At 40.5% G+C, this 17,900-nt stretch overlaps 1 protein-coding gene across 3 annotated transcripts; it reads left to right on the plus strand.

Moving 5' to 3' along the window:
- Positions 1 to 904: 904 nt before the first annotated feature.
- Positions 905 to 13,291, plus strand: LOC121297773 (solute carrier organic anion transporter family member 4A1-like). 3 transcript variants are annotated; one of them, XM_041224269.1, is made up of 12 exons: positions 905 to 1,073; positions 3,917 to 4,807; positions 5,716 to 5,806; positions 6,261 to 6,379; positions 7,030 to 7,135; positions 7,444 to 7,598; positions 7,985 to 8,180; positions 8,407 to 8,575; positions 9,320 to 9,495; positions 9,697 to 9,761; positions 9,960 to 10,108; positions 10,891 to 13,291. In XM_041224269.1, the coding sequence occupies exons 2-12, from the start codon at positions 4,006 to 4,008 to the stop codon at positions 11,053 to 11,055; spliced, it is 2,193 nt and encodes a 730-aa protein (XP_041080203.1). In that variant the 5' UTR covers positions 905 to 1,073; positions 3,917 to 4,005; the 3' UTR covers positions 11,056 to 13,291. The 3 variants fall into 3 exon arrangements, with proteins under 3 accessions (XP_041080203.1, XP_041080204.1, XP_041080205.1); XM_041224270.1 differs by having other exon boundaries at positions 4,038 to 4,807; XM_041224271.1 differs by having other exon boundaries at positions 4,071 to 4,807.
- The last annotated feature ends 4,609 nt before the right edge of the window (positions 13,292 to 17,900 follow it).

Below are 17,900 nucleotides of genomic sequence, written 5' to 3' on the forward strand. Positions count from 1 at the left end.
CTGTTGCTGTTAATCTTTGCCTGAGACTTTGCTACAGTATCAATCAGCCTTTGATTAACTCACCTGATAGCCATTGCAGAGCTGCGACAGAGCAGAGCCTAACCTTTGCATTTCTGTCCCACTCAGCCCTCCACCCACCCACAAGGTCTTTGCTCTACAAATTGCTCAAGATCAGAGTCAAATAACTGCACTCATCTTTGCTCCATCTAGCTGCCTGCTAATACATGGTATTTATTGGAACAGCATCACAGCAGCTAACCAGGATGCGGTAGGGTTCTAAAGATGTCAAGTATGTGAATGAGTGGATCCAGATACAGGATTGTTTTGTTTCAGGGTATGAGGTTAGGTGATTTTTTTTTTTTGTTGTTGTTGTTACGAGGGCACACAATGTAAGTATTGTAACACATTTCCCCCAGTGGTATACTGAGGGCAATACCTCCGTCAGTGCTGTGATTAATTCCGGTGAAGGAGGCAAATGAAGGACACCAGGATCCTTTTGAAATTTCTGGTTTTATAACACATCCTCAGTGTAAAAGTAAATTTAACAAAAATATGGGACAACTTCAATTTCCAAGTAATAAAACAAACACATGATTTCCCTACCTAATCCCTTTACCTCCAAACAAAAGGCAAAATAAAACAAGGTAATAATGAACAGGACCTAAAGAAAAACACTCAGACCTTTTCAATAGTTTTCTGTCTGTAATAGCCCCTTCAAAAAGTCTCCTCAAACTCTCTCTCTCTCTCTCTCTCTCTCTCTCTCTCTCTCTCTCTCTCTCTCTCTCTCTCTCTCTCTCTCTCAATTAGAGATCGTTGTTTTATTGCTTAGTCACAGTTCTAGACAAGAGAAATGAGAAATGCTTTTGGCTGTCAGTCATATTTCTCTCTGGTGCCAGTTTCAAAGCAGGTGTGGCTCCCCTGGTCTTTTGCGTGGCAACTACAGTACTTCAACTCCCATTGCAAACACAGCACTGGAAGCAAACCTCAGGTCTTAATGCGTGATATTGTTTTTCAAGTAAATGGGGGAATGTTTAACCAAGAAGTGGAAATGAAAAACCCAAGTTATCTGTTTGGTGGGTGAGTTTTTAAATCTAGCAGAATAAAGTATGCTGTTCTGTAAAGTTGTTCTGAAATGCTTGCTGAAGTAATTGTCATGAGCTGAAAGAATTATAAATTGTATGTGGGTGAGATGGCATGAGACCAAAGTACAGATGAATCGCTTTGTTACCCTACGATGGAAACAGCCTGTACGTTCACTGGGCACTATCGCAGGCTGCAGTGGGTCAGGCACAAGGAAGACTGAAGAGAATCTCTATTGAACAGGGGCAGTGGTGCAGAGCCTTATTCAGCATGCTCTGTGTTACACCACAGCCCTGCAGCTTGAGCATGCCAGAATGTACCTTCTAGTTCAGCCTTCTGGGGTGTAAAGCTAGAACAGGTATGTTCCTTTTAGAATCTCTCTGCTATCATGGTCTGTGTTCTCTGCTGTACATGGTCTGTGTTTTGTAGAGTACAGCTCTCACTCTGTTCACTGGAGAGACTCTGTCTGCAGGAGGTTTTGTTGGCTTGTACTATAGTGCATACTGTAGTGGTGATATAATATTTATATAAACAAGTTAAAACAGCTTCGGACACTTTCAAAGAAGTGTTCGAAAACCGTACTGGAAGTGACAGACCTGTGACCAGAGCTGTCAGGAAAGATTCACTGATAATGAATTCAAGGTAAACACTGACTCACTTCGTGGATGCATTTGGCAGTGCTTTTAAATTGCAATATAGAAACATTGCATATACTGTAGAGTCTGGTGCCTTGCGGTAGATTATACAGCATTTCTATGTTAAAAAACCAGCTGTTCTTAAAAAGTGATGTCGTAATATGTCAGTAGGTTGTCAGGAGCTTGTCTTCATTGGCTCGCTATATATTGTAGTTGAGGGGGCATTTGAATCTGGTAATTATCTGGTAGCTGGGGTGATATTAAGAGGGTTTCACTGTATTTTCTTTGTTTTGCATGCAGTTTACTGTTTCTGAAGTCTGTCACTCAGCCCTTACTCGCTGGATACAGTATGTGGAGCCAGCAGAAGCTGTTTTCCTCTTTCAGACTGCAACTCTTGCCTGCAAGCGGCTTGCATGATTTAACCTAATGAGAAAATACTTTATTTAGGTTGTGGGCTGCAGCCAAGGGTGACCTCCTGCCAGGTCACACGAGGGAACGCACTTCTGCCCAGCATGTTATATGACAAACTTTGGGTGGGAGGGTTTGAATCCCAGTGCTTCCTGGGGAAAAACGTTTGCTGCTTGGTGTGATGTGAAAGTGTTAAAAGTGGAAAAGCATTAGTTCACCCGTATGTAAATAACAAGGTAAAATGAGATAAAGAAAAACTCCAGGGTCAATTAAACAATTTAAAACAGAGTTGGAACAAAGACTAGGAATGGAAGGGCCAACTTGTAGACCACCACAGCCCTAAAAAATGACCATGCATACTGTAGTTTCAGAAAAATGACCATGCATACTGTAGTTTCAGAATAAGTGACAATTGAAAGGCTGTCTGTTTTGTTTTTATTTCCTCTATTTGTATTTTGAATAAAAGCTAACTCGTGCCTGCGGGCTTTCTAGATTTTAAATAGTTTTGTACCTATAAAGAACATAAAGTAGTGTAGTACTTCTTTCTCTGAGTAGTATTTTCCCTAAAAACATGCATTCAATAAAAGGACCCAATAAGTCAAGTAACTAATTCTCTTGTCTGCGTAAGATCTGCAGTATCTCACATATCCTGAAAATGCATTTGGCAGTTTTCCTAGCTGCTCAGTGTACCAACACTTTCCAGTTGACACTGGAAAAGACAGTATTACAGCAGCCAACACCCTAGAAGAGTGATGAAGTTGGGCAAAAGTTATTGCTCCTGAATCACACAGTGAAAATGTTTTGGATATTACAGTATGTCACATGATTTCTCAGCAATTGGGATAGTGTTCTGCTGAAATAATAATCTGCTTTTTTGAACAGGTTTTCCAAGGGAGTGGCTACAGGATTTATTCAAGTGATCTCTGGAGCACCTCATGCTCATGTTCAAGCAGCATTTTTGTAAATCTTTATAATAAACGTCAGGAGCCAGAAATTACATTACAATTGTTTCATTAAAAAAGGGGGGGGGGGGGGTCCTTGGGAACACAAGCAGTGCTGTAGGGTATTGAACTGGTAAGAAATGATTTTAGAAATACAGAGTGAAGACACCAGTTACTCAGGTTTGATTATTGGTTGTTTAGGTAAATGGGTATGCTCGAGGAACAGCTATGTGGTGGTTTGGAGCTCTGTTTGAAGTTAGCAGGTGCCTAGGACCTGGTCCTCCAGTACTGTAACCTCAACCAGTTATCTTTGTTTCTTTATTCTGTATTCTTTCTTTAAATCTGTATTGCAGCCTGACATTGAACTCTAGCACTGTCACTGGTTCAAGGTCTGCATGTGCTGTCTTGTTATGTGTGCTTAAAAACGATGCATGCTGAAAGCATCTTCCTGAGCTGAAACAATGGAATACAGTAATTAGGGCCGTACTTTTGCACTGAGGTTAGTACAATACATTAACGTCAGATTTTTGAAGTTGCTGTTTACAATACTAAGCCTGTGTAACTAGTCTTAAAAAAAAGTTGTTACATGGGCTGAACCATCTGGTCTTCAAGGGGTGTGTGTGAACTGCTGCACTAGGCTTTCTTTTTTTTTGAGAAACAGAGCCATGCAGTATAAATCTGAAGACTGCAATCTACTTTCTGTTTTGACATGAAGACATACATTTAGCTGAGCTGGTGTTCCTAACTCCTGCCGTATTCCATCACAGTATACGAATAGCTGGCTTCTGTTGTCCTGATGCAAGGGATTTGTCGTAGCGATAACCAGTTGTGATTTTTGTTTGTTTCCTATAGAATGAAAAAGTCAGTGTGAAACAGGAGGTTTCTGTTTTTTAAACCAAACTCAGTGCCATCGACATTCTCCTAATAACCGGATCAGTGCAATGCCACACCTAACTGCAGACGCTTCTTTCAGCTCCAGACTGGAGCTGCTCGACCTCAATGACAGCCCGGTGAACGTGGTCAGGTTGTCTTTGGAGATGCCCAGCCCGGAGGAGCCACCGGGTGGCTCGACGGGCAATGGAGCTCTGGATCTGGAATTGCCAAGCCCCACCATTGACACTTCTCAGACTAAAGTCTTCTGCGACGGCAAGCTGGAGAGCCAGCATGAAATCAAATTCGTGCCTACAGAGACAGAGGAACTCTGTGGATGGGGTGCCCTGAAGCCTCGCTGTATCCAGGTGTTCAACACCCCCAAGTGGGTGCTCTTCTTCCTCTGTTTTGCCTCTTTTCTGCAAGGCATGATCGTCAACGGCTTCATCAACACCGTCATCACCTCCATCGAGCGTAGGTTTGACCTGCGGAGCTACCAGTCCGGACTGATCGCCAGCTCCTACGACATTGCCTGCTGCATCTGCCTCTCCTTCGTCAGCTACTTTGGAGGAACAGGCCACAAGCCCAAGTGGTTGGGCTGGGGCGTGGTGGTGATCGCAATTGGGTCCCTAGTGTTCGCCATGCCTCATTTCACCACCGAGACCTACAAAGCATCCATGTCAGAGCAAGCAGGGCTGTGCTCAACCAATCAGACAGCCCCCTGTAATGAAAACACCTCCAGCCTCTCTAACTATATGTATGTGTTCATGCTGGGACAGTTTCTGCACGGCATCGGGGCCACCCCTCTCTACACACTGGGGGTGACCTACCTGGACGAGAACGTCAAATCCAGTTATGCCCCAGTTTATATCGGTAAGTATAGCATGCACTAGAACTGCCTCTGCCTCACTCATTTACAAAAGCACCTTCCAAACTGAAGGGTTGATTTACTGTCGTAACAACTTTACACAACTCTTAGCAGTGAGGAAGGTTTTGAGTATTTTCCAAACTAATATATGTATTTTTTAACTGAAAGCAAATGTTTTGTTTTTTGCACCATTAAGCTTTGTTGTTTAAGTACATTTACACTGATGCAAGAAATGCTGCCAAGTATTGAAAATCAGACCAGGGAGGGAAGTGTTAGAGTTAAGATAACTGACGTAGAGGATTTATTTTAGAATGCTGTGGCTTTTCTTTTAAAAAATGAACTGCATGATGTTAGAAAGAGTTGTTGACCGATCAATATTGGGCAGGCTCTAGTACGTTTGGCTCTGTCAATATTTTATTTCTCGACAGATTCATGAACAAAAAAAGAGTGATAGTCAAAGAAAAATCAGTGAACCTGTGCTGTACTGCACTGGATCATGCAGCTACAGTAGCAAAATTATCGGATACTCAAAGAGTTTTGCCCCTGGTAATAAACCTCCTGGAGGGCAGCTAATGAAATTACCCTGCTCAAGATTGTAACTAGCGAGTAAATAGAATCACAGAATAAAACTCCACCAAGTAAATCATCATCACCATCCGTTAAACAGACAGGGTTCTTGGATAGGATAACCAATCTGGCTTCCCTTGCAGAGCACTCTGAGCCATTTCAGTTGACTGGGAAACACTTCAGACTTGTTACCTCAAGGATATAGTATTTATCAATTCTGATATACATTACAGTGTATCGTCTTACCTCACAGTAACTGTAAGTGTGTGTTTCCAAGCGTTTGCAGATGATAATTATTTGTTTCACGGCTCACGCTTACAACGCTATGGTGCTTCTCTTTTGGCAGGTATTTTCTACACATCTGCTATTTTTGGGCCAGCTGCTGGCTACTTGCTTGGGGGTCTTTTACTCAAAATGTTTACAGAATTCCAAGAAACGTAAGCATTGTAATCCTTTTTATAGCTTTTTTTTTAAAGTTTCTATTTGGTAGCATGTTCAACAATCTCAGTTTTTAAAGTGCAGAAAAAAACTGCGCCCTCTAGGGAGAATTTAAATGAAAACAAGCTTCTGCTCTTGTTTGGCCTTGTTAAGCTCTACACACTTATAATACAGCGTGGCTAATTACAGCAAACAGTTGCCTCCCAGTCATGTTGTAGTTTGCCTATGCATTCCCCTTGCATCAATCCTTTACTGTATTTAGTAAGTGTTTAATCTGTCTCGTGAAACTGCAGCCAGCTTTAAGCTTTGTCACCAGGATCCTGTTTATAACTATAGTTTAAACATGTTTAATGTTAAAGTTGAAATGAAAGAGGTGTGACTCTGGAGGCTGTTTAAACCCTCTGCCATATACTCCCTGACTGATGCTATTCTATGACCCCCCCCCCCCCGCAGAACGTTGACCCCGGAGGACCCCCTGTGGGTGGGGGCCTGGTGGATCGGGTTCTTGGGGGGGGGAGCGGCTGCCCTCCTTGTTGCCGTCCCCATCCTCGGGTATCCACGACAGCTGCCAGGTACAATACAGAGACTTCACTTTACCACTTTGAGTAATTTGGAAACTGCATGTATATCCCAGTATGTTCAAAGGTCCTAATACTGTCGTTATACGTAGATGGGAAATTATTGCTTTTTAAAATATGCTAGGTTGCTACAAATGCTATTTAAATATAGCATACAACCAGTGCATGGCACAGTGCATACAATGCAATCTGCTCAAATGGAAAAATGTATTATTAAGTGAGTTCAGCCATAAACCCATATATATATATATATATATACACACACCACTCAAAAACATTCTAGCTTCCTGTAATATACTATTGTACATGTCCTGTACGGTACTACAGGGATGGAAATAGCAGTTTGATCTATTCCTGGTTTTACCATGAGTTAAACCTGAGCTATTTACCTGTACGCTGGGGCTAATCAAGCTCGTAGTAAAACCTGGAATGGCTGAAAGTGCTATGCAATAGGAGTCTTACAGCATTTCCATCTGCTACTGGAAACTCTATTGTTTTTGGACAGTTGTATTTTGGGACAAGTTCAGGTTTTTTACATCCTAATCATTTACTTTTTTGACATAATATTAATAGTTTCTATTTCATGTCGCTGTTATGTATTTAAAAACAGTCAGTCAATGTAGCTTTTTGTAATTTGCCTGTAGGCTCTCAGCGTTATGTGGCTATACGAGACTCAGAAGCTTACCGAATTAAAGACGGCAGCCAAGAAACAGACCCCCAGTTTGGAAAATCAGTCAAGGATATGCCAAGGTACTGAATGCTTGCGAGCACCACCAAGGCAATGCTGTGAACATGTCTGACCACCAACACTGCACAATGTACATGCTGGCAGGAAAGCATGTGACAATGTCTTCTCTATAATCTTGTTTGAAAACCTATTTAGATGGTCCAGTCCTGCCAGGAACTTTATAATCAATTGTTCCTGTAGTTTTTTTATCTGCTCCTGTGGGATGTTAAACTCCCAGTTTGTGTTCCATAAGAAATTGTCTCTGTAGTTAGGGAATTCCCTGAGCAATGAGATTGCCGCCATTTTCTTTCCGGGTGCTGTTTTTGTACAGGTCAATATTACTCCTGCTGAAAAACCCCACGTTCATCTTCTTATGTTTGGCTGGAGCCACTGAAGCCAATCTCGTTTCTGGGATGTCAACGTTCGGACCCAAGTTCCTGGAGTCCCAGTTTAATCTAAGCTCTTCTGAGGCTGCCACCATCTTTGGTAAGAGCTCCCTGGCACTCCTTTCCAGGGTTTACTGCTGATTCTTCAACAGAACTTGTAAATTGGATATCAGAGTTGGTCAAATCCAGTCCTAAGAGCTGGAGTCCTCCAGGTTTTATAGAGATCTGGATGGGTGTTAAATTGGTTGAGTTTGGTAATTTAGGGTACAGGCTGATCCAAGAACGTCAGGGCTCAAGGACCGGAATTGTGTACCTTGTTTTATATTGTATACATGTTTTAATATTTCTTATCTTTGTTCTTATCCAATGTGTTCTGATAGTGACACCTGAGATTGGGGGATTCAATACTTTTCCACACACAAGAAAACTCGCTGTTGCCTCTCTTGTTCATCTGCTTCATTGTGTTTGTGCTCCTTCCATCCTCAGGTTACATGGTGGTGCCAGCAGGGGGAGGGGGCACGTTCATGGGTGGATACATTATAAAGAAGCTGAATCTTCGCTGTAGAGGAATCATAAAGTTCTGTCTGCTGTGTGCAGTCGTTAGTCTGCTGGCCATATTCATATTCCTCATCCACTGTCCCAACGTGCCCATGGCTGGAGTCACAGACCCATACTTAGGGGGGTAAGAAGACCCCTCCTGTTCAATGCACTTTTTGTTTGTTTGTACAGTTATTTTAATAGATTTGCTAGCTGGAGCTAGTAATTTGTTTCAGTAATTCTGAACTGTCATCACTTTCCAGTGTTATAAAATGAACGAGGCACCCACCCCAGTGAGTGTGCGCTTCTCTTTCTGGCAGCGTGCAGAAGTGATTGGGTAATTGTTGAGTTTGCTGTTTTTTCTTGTGCAGTCCTGTCTCTGACGGGCCCCTGAACCTCACAGCTTTCTGTAACTCCGAGTGTAACTGCGTCAGGGAGTTCTATAACCCTGTGTGTGGAGATGACGGCTACATGTACTATTCCCCCTGCCACGCGGGCTGCAGCACCGTCGACCAGATGCTCACCCAAGCTGGCAAAAAGGTAGCTCTTCCATTCAAGGCTTCACTACACAGTTTACCAGGGCAGATCTGCAACTGCAGCTTCCAATGGTTTATGCAAGTTAATTAAACAAAGCACTTATGCAAAAGTATGTCATTTACTATACGTTACCACACAATATTCTGTGGTATGCAGGACTACATTCATAAAGCTTTCACATGGTATTAAGTGCACTTATGCATTTAGAAATGTGCAAATGCTTTGTGAATACGACCCCAAGTATCGTCAATGCTGTTTAAATGCATTGAATTCAGTGAAACCTGTATTAAACCTTGACCAGCAAAATGGTATGTCATTTTTAATAAAAGCTCTGGCAACATTGAAAAGTATCTGGCAAAGTAAATTGATTTCTAACCAGAACCTGTATTGCCAGTTCTTTTCACAATACTCAATGTAATTGAGTGGCATTAAGGCATATCTTTTCGCCCCTCATGTAGCAGGCATTTTGTATGCGTTGTTTCCTTTCTTAATCAAACAAGCTTGTGTTAATTTGGAGTAAACTTGTGTTTGCTATAATATGGATGGAATTAAGACTCCTATTGCATAGCAGTTTCACCCATTCCAGGTTGTGCTACTAGCTTGATTAATCCCAGTGCATAGGTAACAAGCTCAGGTGTGTCTTATTAAACTCATAGTAAAAGCAGGAATGGATCACACTGCTATACAATGGGAGTCATGTACAATAACAGATGGATGTGATAGCACCTTGCTCTTGCCTTGCACCAGGTGTACTATGACTGCAGCTGTGTGTTCAGGAACCTCTCCTCTTCTGTGCCAGGAGGAGCCGTCTCGGGGAAGTGCAGCTCCTCCTGTCAGCACATGCCCTTATTCATGGTCTTCTTTTTCGTCGTCATGATCTTCACTTTACTCAGCAGCATCCCAGCTCTCACGGCCACCTTGAGGTACGACCAGCTTCCTTTCCAGATCCCCTTTCCCTGTTACTCCTTTTCAGGCCTTAGCGTACTAGTCAATACACATGAGTGTAGCTCGCAGCCTGCCAATACTGTGGAGCTGTGTAGCCAGCCGTGCAAGGTGCAGCCTTCAGACAGTACAGCTGATAAAGTGTTATGCCGATCACCTAACTGATCTTATCTTCTGTAAAGGTGCGTTCCAGATAAACAGAAATCATTCGCCCTGGGAATTCAGTGGATCATTATCCGCGCACTAGGTACTGTGTGCTTTATTGTGTGTCCTGTCTTGTGCACTGTCAGAGTATGTATTAAACTGCAGTCAGTAAGACTGGCATGGCATTCTGCTTTTACAGGCTTAAAAATCTACCCTTTCGAAAGTTTACCATTGGCACAGTCATTTTTGTAATTTTGTCATTTATTTGTGAATGTAATTTTGTATGTAATATTTTTAACAGGTGCAATCCCAGGTCCGATTGCCTTCGGTTCAGTCATTGATAACTCCTGCATGTTGTGGCAAGACCAATGTGGGGAACAAGGATCCTGCTATCTCTACCAGAACTCTACCATGGGCGTGTACACACTGATAGCTGGGGTCATATACAAGGTGAGGGCACCAATACATCCCTGTCTCAGTTCATTATGAATAGAATACTGGCTGGTTCAGTGTGTATTACCAGGGAGTGATACCACTGAGACTCCGAGTCTGAGTTGATGACTTTCTTGCATTTCATTGGTGGAAACTGCTTTCTGTTAATTGAAACGTGCAAATGAATGTCTTCATCTGACAGGGACTCTTCTCGCCTAGGTCTGTTCCCCATGCCTAGCTTCTCCTCCAAAGGTGCTGGGCTCGTATTGATTTTTTAATTGAAAAGTAAAGGCTGCTATAATACTGTAGAGCTGTGTGGAGGGTGTGGTTTCGATTGCCTGTGACTCACTAATTTTTGACAGACAGGACTGTAGTAGATGAGCATGGAAGACTGTTTTTTTTATGGTGTTTGGATTCTCTTGTTTGAACACTCTCCAGTTTTTCTTCAGTAGTTCTGCTTTTCTTTGAGACAGCCATTACTCCACGCTATTGGTTTTACTGGAGCAAGGAGTCAGTTTTCGGGTCTGGGCAGCAGTTAGACTGAAAGCTGGCTCCACTCTGCATGAGCCTCACGTTCTGATGTGTTTAAATGATAAGCCCAACGATAGTGTTACTGGATCTGAACGACAGTATTATCACCTTGCAGCAATGGTCCTGCTAATGGTCAGAGTCCTGCTAAAAGCCCCACATAGGCACAAGGGCTGAGGTCAGCCACAATTTATGAACATGCGTTTCTTCAGTAAAGCATGGGGCTGTCCTGAGAGACTGGATTCAATGTAGCGTCTTTCCTCTCTCTGCAGGTTTTGGGATCGTTCTTCTTCTTCATGGCCCTCATGCTTTACAAGCCCCCCGAGTCTCCACCGAGCAGCTCTAGAAACACCGACAGTGGGGAAGCAGGGGAGAGTGACCCCCCGGTAAAGGACAGTCCTCCAGAGATCCTGTGCACTGTAAATACCAAGCTGTGAACCCCCTCCTCTCATTCACCTCCACTCCCACTCTGCATGTCATGAGTTGGTGGCGTGCCATCATTCCACAAGTGCATAACTGGTGATACAACTGAATAATTTATCCAGGAGGAGTTTTCAACAACACTATATGAAAGTCTTTCAAACGTATTCTACACTGTGTAAATACAGCACAGGTGCACTCCACTTATAACTGATCCTGTTAGAACCCTTTACAACGTATTGAGGAGGCCAAGCATCACGAGTTTTAATGGGGGTTTACTCAGGTTAAAACAGACTTGTTTATAACGTACATACTGTTTAATACATATAGTTTTCCTATTCCATATGCATGGAACAACAATTCCAGTTTTGCATTAGACTATTTACATTTCTATTTTGGTTTTTACTTCCTTTAAAGACTCCAGGTACTCCAATATGCACAGAACAATACCATCTGTATTTGATGCAGTTGCACTTTTGAAAATATTTCTTTTACACCTAATTCCAGGTGACTTCATGTAAGTTAATTATTTTCCAAAGTCTTTTCAGGGGTGTTTATATTGCCTGGTGTTTTCCTAGGTCCGCATGTGAGTGTGTAATAGCATTCCATTAGAGTTCCGCTTTCCAGACTTGCATAAAAACCTAGCAGGTTACAAAAACATGAGAAAGAAGTCACTCAAATCTTTTAAGAATGAGACAGAGAAAGTTTGACACTACACCACTCCTGCAGCACATGCACTGCTAAGGACACAGAGCTGCATCTTCTTACCCTAGCCATGACTTTATAACACTGTTCTCTGGCTGTGATGACAGGTCTGGATGCATTTCAGAATGCTAGATAAAATGAACTGCGTTTTGCCCAATATGTACAGCACAGAGTGAAGAGAAAAGTTCTTGAAAATTGGTTTGAAGAGTTGGTACTGTTTTGTTTTTTTGTTTTGTTTTGTTTTGTTTTTTTAAATTGTATTTCTTTAGACTAACAGTTCTAATCAAACACAATCTTTAAAGACCTCAGAAGTCTCTTCCTCAATGGAAATATAATGAAACAATACAATTGCGATCATACAGAAAAAAGCATTCCATTCCTATGGTAACTGAATGAAAGCAGTTACCATGACGACAGAAGCACTGAGATGAACTGAAGTAGTAACTGAGCATCACTAACATAGGTTCCAATGTGATCGTGACGTAGGAACAGTTCCCATTACATAGTGGGTCAGACAGCACTTTTCACTAAATCTCAGATTCACAGGTTTAGAATAACAGAGTCAATATCATGGTAATACCCATTCAAATGCTTTAAAAGAAACCGGATCAAAATCAGACGGAAAACAATGTATATTTAAAACAATATGTTGCAAAAAAAAAAAAAAAAAAAAATGAAATACTATATTGTGGTAATTAACCTCTGCATAGCAAAAAAATGTGTAAGTAAAACTACTTATTTTAACCAATAAATGAAACTGTTATTTTAACTGAAAGACAGAAGTAGGAATCTGCCAATAATAAATCGATATCTCTTGAATCAGTTAGCTAAAAACTGTATTGCGGTAAAACATTTAAAAAAAAATAGCTATAACTAGGGAGTTTGGGGGGAAATGCATGTTTGATCGACATCAAATCAGAAATGTTCAGTGGAGAGTAATAATGGGGAGAGCACTGATGTGTGTTTTACAGAGCTGTGGGTAAATTGCTGGCCAGCTTGAAGGAGGATTAACTTGAGCCACAAAAGAAGCAGCTTGTATTGGGAAAACAGTATTGCACATTCAAATTTTTATTTTATATTAATTGTAAGATATTAATGTTTTGTACTAAATGTAAAATGCTTTACTATATGATTTTGTATGTGAGTTTTTAATAAATCAGACTAAACCATCGATATGCACAACACAAGTCTTGCTTGGCAGTTTTATTTTTTTAGAAAACCCTTTCTTATGTGTTCATTGCTGGAGTTCATGCTAATCTGTGGCTGTTGGAGAAGCAGCAGGGGGAATGTTAATAGTCAGCGACAGGGTGGAGGCTGTTGCCAGTTCACTTAGCAACCAAAAGTTAATTTCACCAAATCCTTTCAGATAATACCCACACCACCCCTCCGAACACCACAATCCCACTTACCATTGCAACTGGAAACATTACAGCAGCATGAAATATCCCATCATTCATATTGTTTGCAGTGTATTGTGGAAGTCTTTGTTTTCGTCTGAATCTCATGCTGTTTCAATGCATATCTCTTCTCTCTCTTTTTTCCTGCTGTCTTGGATGCAGTACTACCTGATTGAACAGCTTTGTCTAGTTTCCTTTGATGATGATGTCAATGCTGACCCTGGTAGTGTCCGCATCTCTGCTCAGTGCAGTGTCACAATAAGGATTCTGTGCTTCAGAGTAGGAGAATATTATTTTGCTGTTGCTGTTTTGCTGTTGTCTCAGCCATTGAATGCCTCAACTGTTCATTACAACAAAGGGCAGTATTAAATATATACGTGAACAGTGTAATGTTCTTCACTCATGAGCATACCTTGGAAAGTGTGACCTGCATTCATTACTTGCAAACAGAAAACACCGTAAATTGCAGCCAGAACAATACCCTGTTGCATATCTGGTGATCACTGTGATTTTGACTGTTGGGTATCCACTTGCTAAAATGGTCCTTCACTGCAGGCCTTTGCATCTGCAAAGACAAACAGTGCTTTCTTGTGATTGAGATGCTGCCTCTCTTGAGGAGCTAGCCTGGAGACCAAAAACATACTTCTAAACTTATAGCCCAGAGAAATAATATTGTGTCCCTTAACTATGTGTGTGTGTCTGTGTATTTGTGTGTCCGATGATATGTTTGTGTGTATTTATGTGTGTGTTTGGTTGTGCATTACAACTTGTGATTCCCTTCCAAAAAATAAATTTAAGTGTTTTGTTTACTGTTTTAACGTAATTCTATAACAAAACTTGTACTAGCTGGTATTACTTTTTTCTGTAATTACCCTGTGGTTTGTTACAATATGCTTACTACATAACTAAAAATGTAATTACATTGCAACTAATTCTACAGAGAATGCTGCCATATAAATATGTCCAATTATATAAATAAGACCGATTATCAAGCCAGGCCCAAAAGTGAACAACGTGCTTCTATTTTCAAGTGATTCGTTCTGCATGCAACTCCCTTTCATGACTTTTCAACGTGGCGTCTGTGTTGCTGTCAACTCGATGGGCAGCCTGAACCATGAGCAGGAAGTGGGTTAAATCATGTCTATCTATTCTAGCACTTATTTGCCATTTAAACTCTGCTAGCACCCTTCTGTTCCAGCTGCTGCACATATGCATTTCAGTGCAACACTTTCCATGAAGTGCCTCTAATTACTGAGAATTTACATAGTCGTTACTTAGTAAATACAGGTCTGCTTGCACATATTTACAATGTTAGTATGCATAGCTAAGGTGTACTTAATGTGTAAATCTTTTTTTGCAACCCTAACTCTAAACCTAACCCTAACCCTTTTCTGATACAATTGTGCACTTACATATGTTGTTCAAAACCATGTACACATTAAGTAGATTGTAACTATGCATAATAACACTGTAATTATGTGCAAGTGCACTTGCATTTACTAAGTAACTACTATGTAAAAACACAGTAATTAGAGACACAGTATAAAGTGTTAGCCACTTCACTACTGGTTTCTTTTAATTAACTGCAAGGTCACCCTGTTGTAACTGTTGTCTTTAATGTTGTTCTTGGCCTGGTTGGAACTGTGATGTGTCAGAAATGCTGGTGTATGATGTAAATATGAAGACTTGCAGTCTGTCTGGTATTTTGTAATAAAAACAAAACTAGCTCATTGCTCATAAATAATGTGTGTTTTTTTGTTTCTTTGTTTGTTTGTTTGTTTGTTTTTTTTCTATGAAACTTTTTTGTACTGTTTGAATAAATAAAAGCGGCTTATAAAACGTGTCTTTTTTGTTTGAATCGTTCTTGTTAAATTAACTTTAGGAGATAATACTGACAGAGGCATGCCAGGGCTGTGGCGAGGTATATAGTGGAGAAACCTGACAGTGTTTTTTTTTTTTTTTTTTCTGAAATTCCCCGAAATGTGACTTTGATCACTTCATTCTTGTGATAAATAACAGGTGTGTGCAGAAACTCGTACTCGGAATTGCGTTTAAGTCATCGACCGGTATGCAATACATCCATTCATTAACGTGTTGATTTCAAAACAAGAACGGCGGCCTCGGTACAGCAGTAAAACTGTCCGCTCCCCGGATGGGATGAGAGGAAAATAATCTTCCAATCGGCTTTTAAAACACATTAAACTTCTTAAAGGAGGTCAGAAACAGAAACTGCAACGTATCAACTCACCACTAGAGGACACCATTATCACGCCCATTTACAATAGGCCCGGCACGCAGACAAGAACACAAGTATTTGTCTCCTTTGCAATACCGTTTTTATAGGCATGTGGTTTCTGGCAGGGAAATTCTAGCTGCAGAGGCTTCCATTTCAATACCCTTCAGTGCAATTTAGAGCTTCAGTAGTAACGGAGTTGAATACTATTTAAATGAAAAATATAGCAGGAATTGGGGGGAGCTACACTATTTAGACCACAAGGGGTCTCTGCAGAGCTGCAGAATCTGCTATGGGATTGCAGTCTTTTTCTACCAGGCTTCCTGCTTATGCAGATCGATAAATAACAAGCGTACTGGTGGTGGCTATGCTGAGAGGCAATATTGTTAAAACGGTTCAGCACGGGTCGCTGGTTAAAATACAGACAAGATTAATGGCGACTGGATAGCATTTCGATTGGGTGGCCTGTGTGAAATGAGTTCTGGTGTTCTCTGGCCAGTTCCTAACGGGCATCTTTGTAGACATGTCAATGATTACATTGGAAGGGAAGTCACACTGTGGCACAGTATGGGTCTAACAGTCCACTGTGTATCGCTGAATCGGGATGCTTCCTTCAGAACCACTAGTACACAGCTACTTGTAACTCAACACAAGGCTCTTGAATGAATGTCATTACAGGTTGTTATATTAGTTGATATGATGCTGCCAGTATCTCATTTTAGGTTTTAACAAAATAGTCCTTCATTCATGATAATCAGTTTTTACAGTATTACACTTCATACAAACTTCCAGTCACGACAATAACAGGTATGATGAGTCTGAGGCATAATGTGCAAGGTGATGCAGAGCAGATACTGCTGTTTAGGGCTTGACTTTCTGTACAACAGCAAGGCTTCTCCGAGGTCAGTTCCTATTTACTGTACAGTCCGCTTTCCAGATTTAATAGAAAGCAATGAATAAGACTCGAGGGATTCCTCGTGTGTCTCCGTATTCAATTGCAGAGCAGTGCTGGTCCATTAGCAAAGCTCTGAAAATAAACACGCGCTTCTGCAAAAATATTTAGTCAGGGACATCTGGAGCATCCTTTCATGACAAGTTCATTTTTATTCAAGGGAAGCCTTTGACAGCTTAATAATGTAGCACTCATTTCATTTCATTTATTTTTTTAAATAATGATTTCCTCAACCGCACGGTCCTTGCTTTTGTGAGTAAAGTCATGTCCACAATGGTTATTGAATAGTGCAGGTCAATCGGGCGCTTCTCGATTCTTTAGATAAAATCGCTGACGCTATCGTTAATCTAGATCTAGATTTCTCAAAGGATAATTCGCTTCCGATTGCATACTCGTGCTGAGTGGTTCTTATAACTCTCGTTATTCTTTGACTGTGATGAATCTGTGTTGAGGTGCTTTTACTATGTGTTCAGGAGCTGCTCTTCCGTTCCAGTTGCCTGCTAGAGACATAATGTACGCTCGATCAGCTTTATGTTACTGTGAATCTTAGACAAGCTGAATGGAAAACATACATATATATATACTGAAGGAATCAGTTCGGATTTTCGACAGCAAATATTCAGACTGCGCTTTGTTGTGTAGTATTGGTATTTCTAGAGATAGGGAATAGCGGCAGGTTGAAACTTTCGGGTTCCTCTAAGCGTGTAACTTACTGGCTTTACATAAACATAAATATATTATACATTTGTCATCCATCTGGGAGTCAGTCATTTTTAAAAGTTTTATATATATATATATATATATATATATATATATATATATATATATATATATATATATATATATATATATATATATATATATATATATAGACACACACACACAAGTTTTTTTTATCGTATTATTACATCTATAAATAGTACGTGGTTATGATCTGAATATTATACAAGTAACAATTACGATAACTGATGACGTTTAATGCTGGGGTTGTTTATGTTCAAATAAAGAAATCACAACAGTGACATTATTATTATTGTTATACACTGAGTATAAGTGCGTCCAATTCCTAACCGTGTCACCCTTACCTACTACCATCAGAATTCAGTAAAAGCCAATCGTTAATGTTGGTCAAAATCAGGTCTTGAGAATTTGAGTTAGTGTTTAAATATAAATATATTGTGTTTTTATCAAATGTAGAAAGCAATGCTGTAGATTATGGAGATGGGATGCAGCTGATGTCTTCAAACCAGCATGCGTTCACTGAAAATGTTAGAGAACAATTTGCTTTGCTATGACAGCCAAACATTTTTGCTGAAACTAATTATTAGGAATTATGGGGAAATAAAACCTTAAAGAAGGCCTCTTGTCACTGTCTAAGGGTTAATTAAGTATTCTTTCGCCCTCTGAAGGCCTGGGTTACAGCAGCATGTGAACTGATACTCTTACTGCAAGGCATTCTAAACTTGAAATACAGCTATAACTAAAATATGCAACATTTCAACTGGAAATGTCTTTCTCGGTGTTATATATAAAAATCACACATAGTAAATACAAATCTAAGTAAACCCTTTTTAT

The sequence above is a fragment of the Polyodon spathula genome, chromosome 23, assembly GCF_017654505.1.
Source record: "Polyodon spathula isolate WHYD16114869_AA chromosome 23, ASM1765450v1, whole genome shotgun sequence".
Taxonomy (NCBI): domain Eukaryota; kingdom Metazoa; phylum Chordata; class Actinopteri; order Acipenseriformes; family Polyodontidae; genus Polyodon; species Polyodon spathula.

Bases quoted from the DNA above. Each gene is read 5' to 3' on its own strand.
- LOC121297773 (XM_041224269.1), top strand. From the start codon at position 4,006: ATGCCACACCTAACTGCAGACGCTTCTTTCAGCTCCAGACTGGAGCTG. The intron at 5,807-6,260 runs GTAAGCATTGTA...CCCCCCCCGCAG, and splicing joins TTTACAGAATTCCAAGAAAC to AACGTTGACCCCGGAGGACC. The intron at 9,496-9,696 runs GTACGACCAGCT...TCTTCTGTAAAG, and splicing joins GCTCTCACGGCCACCTTGAG to GTGCGTTCCAGATAAACAGA.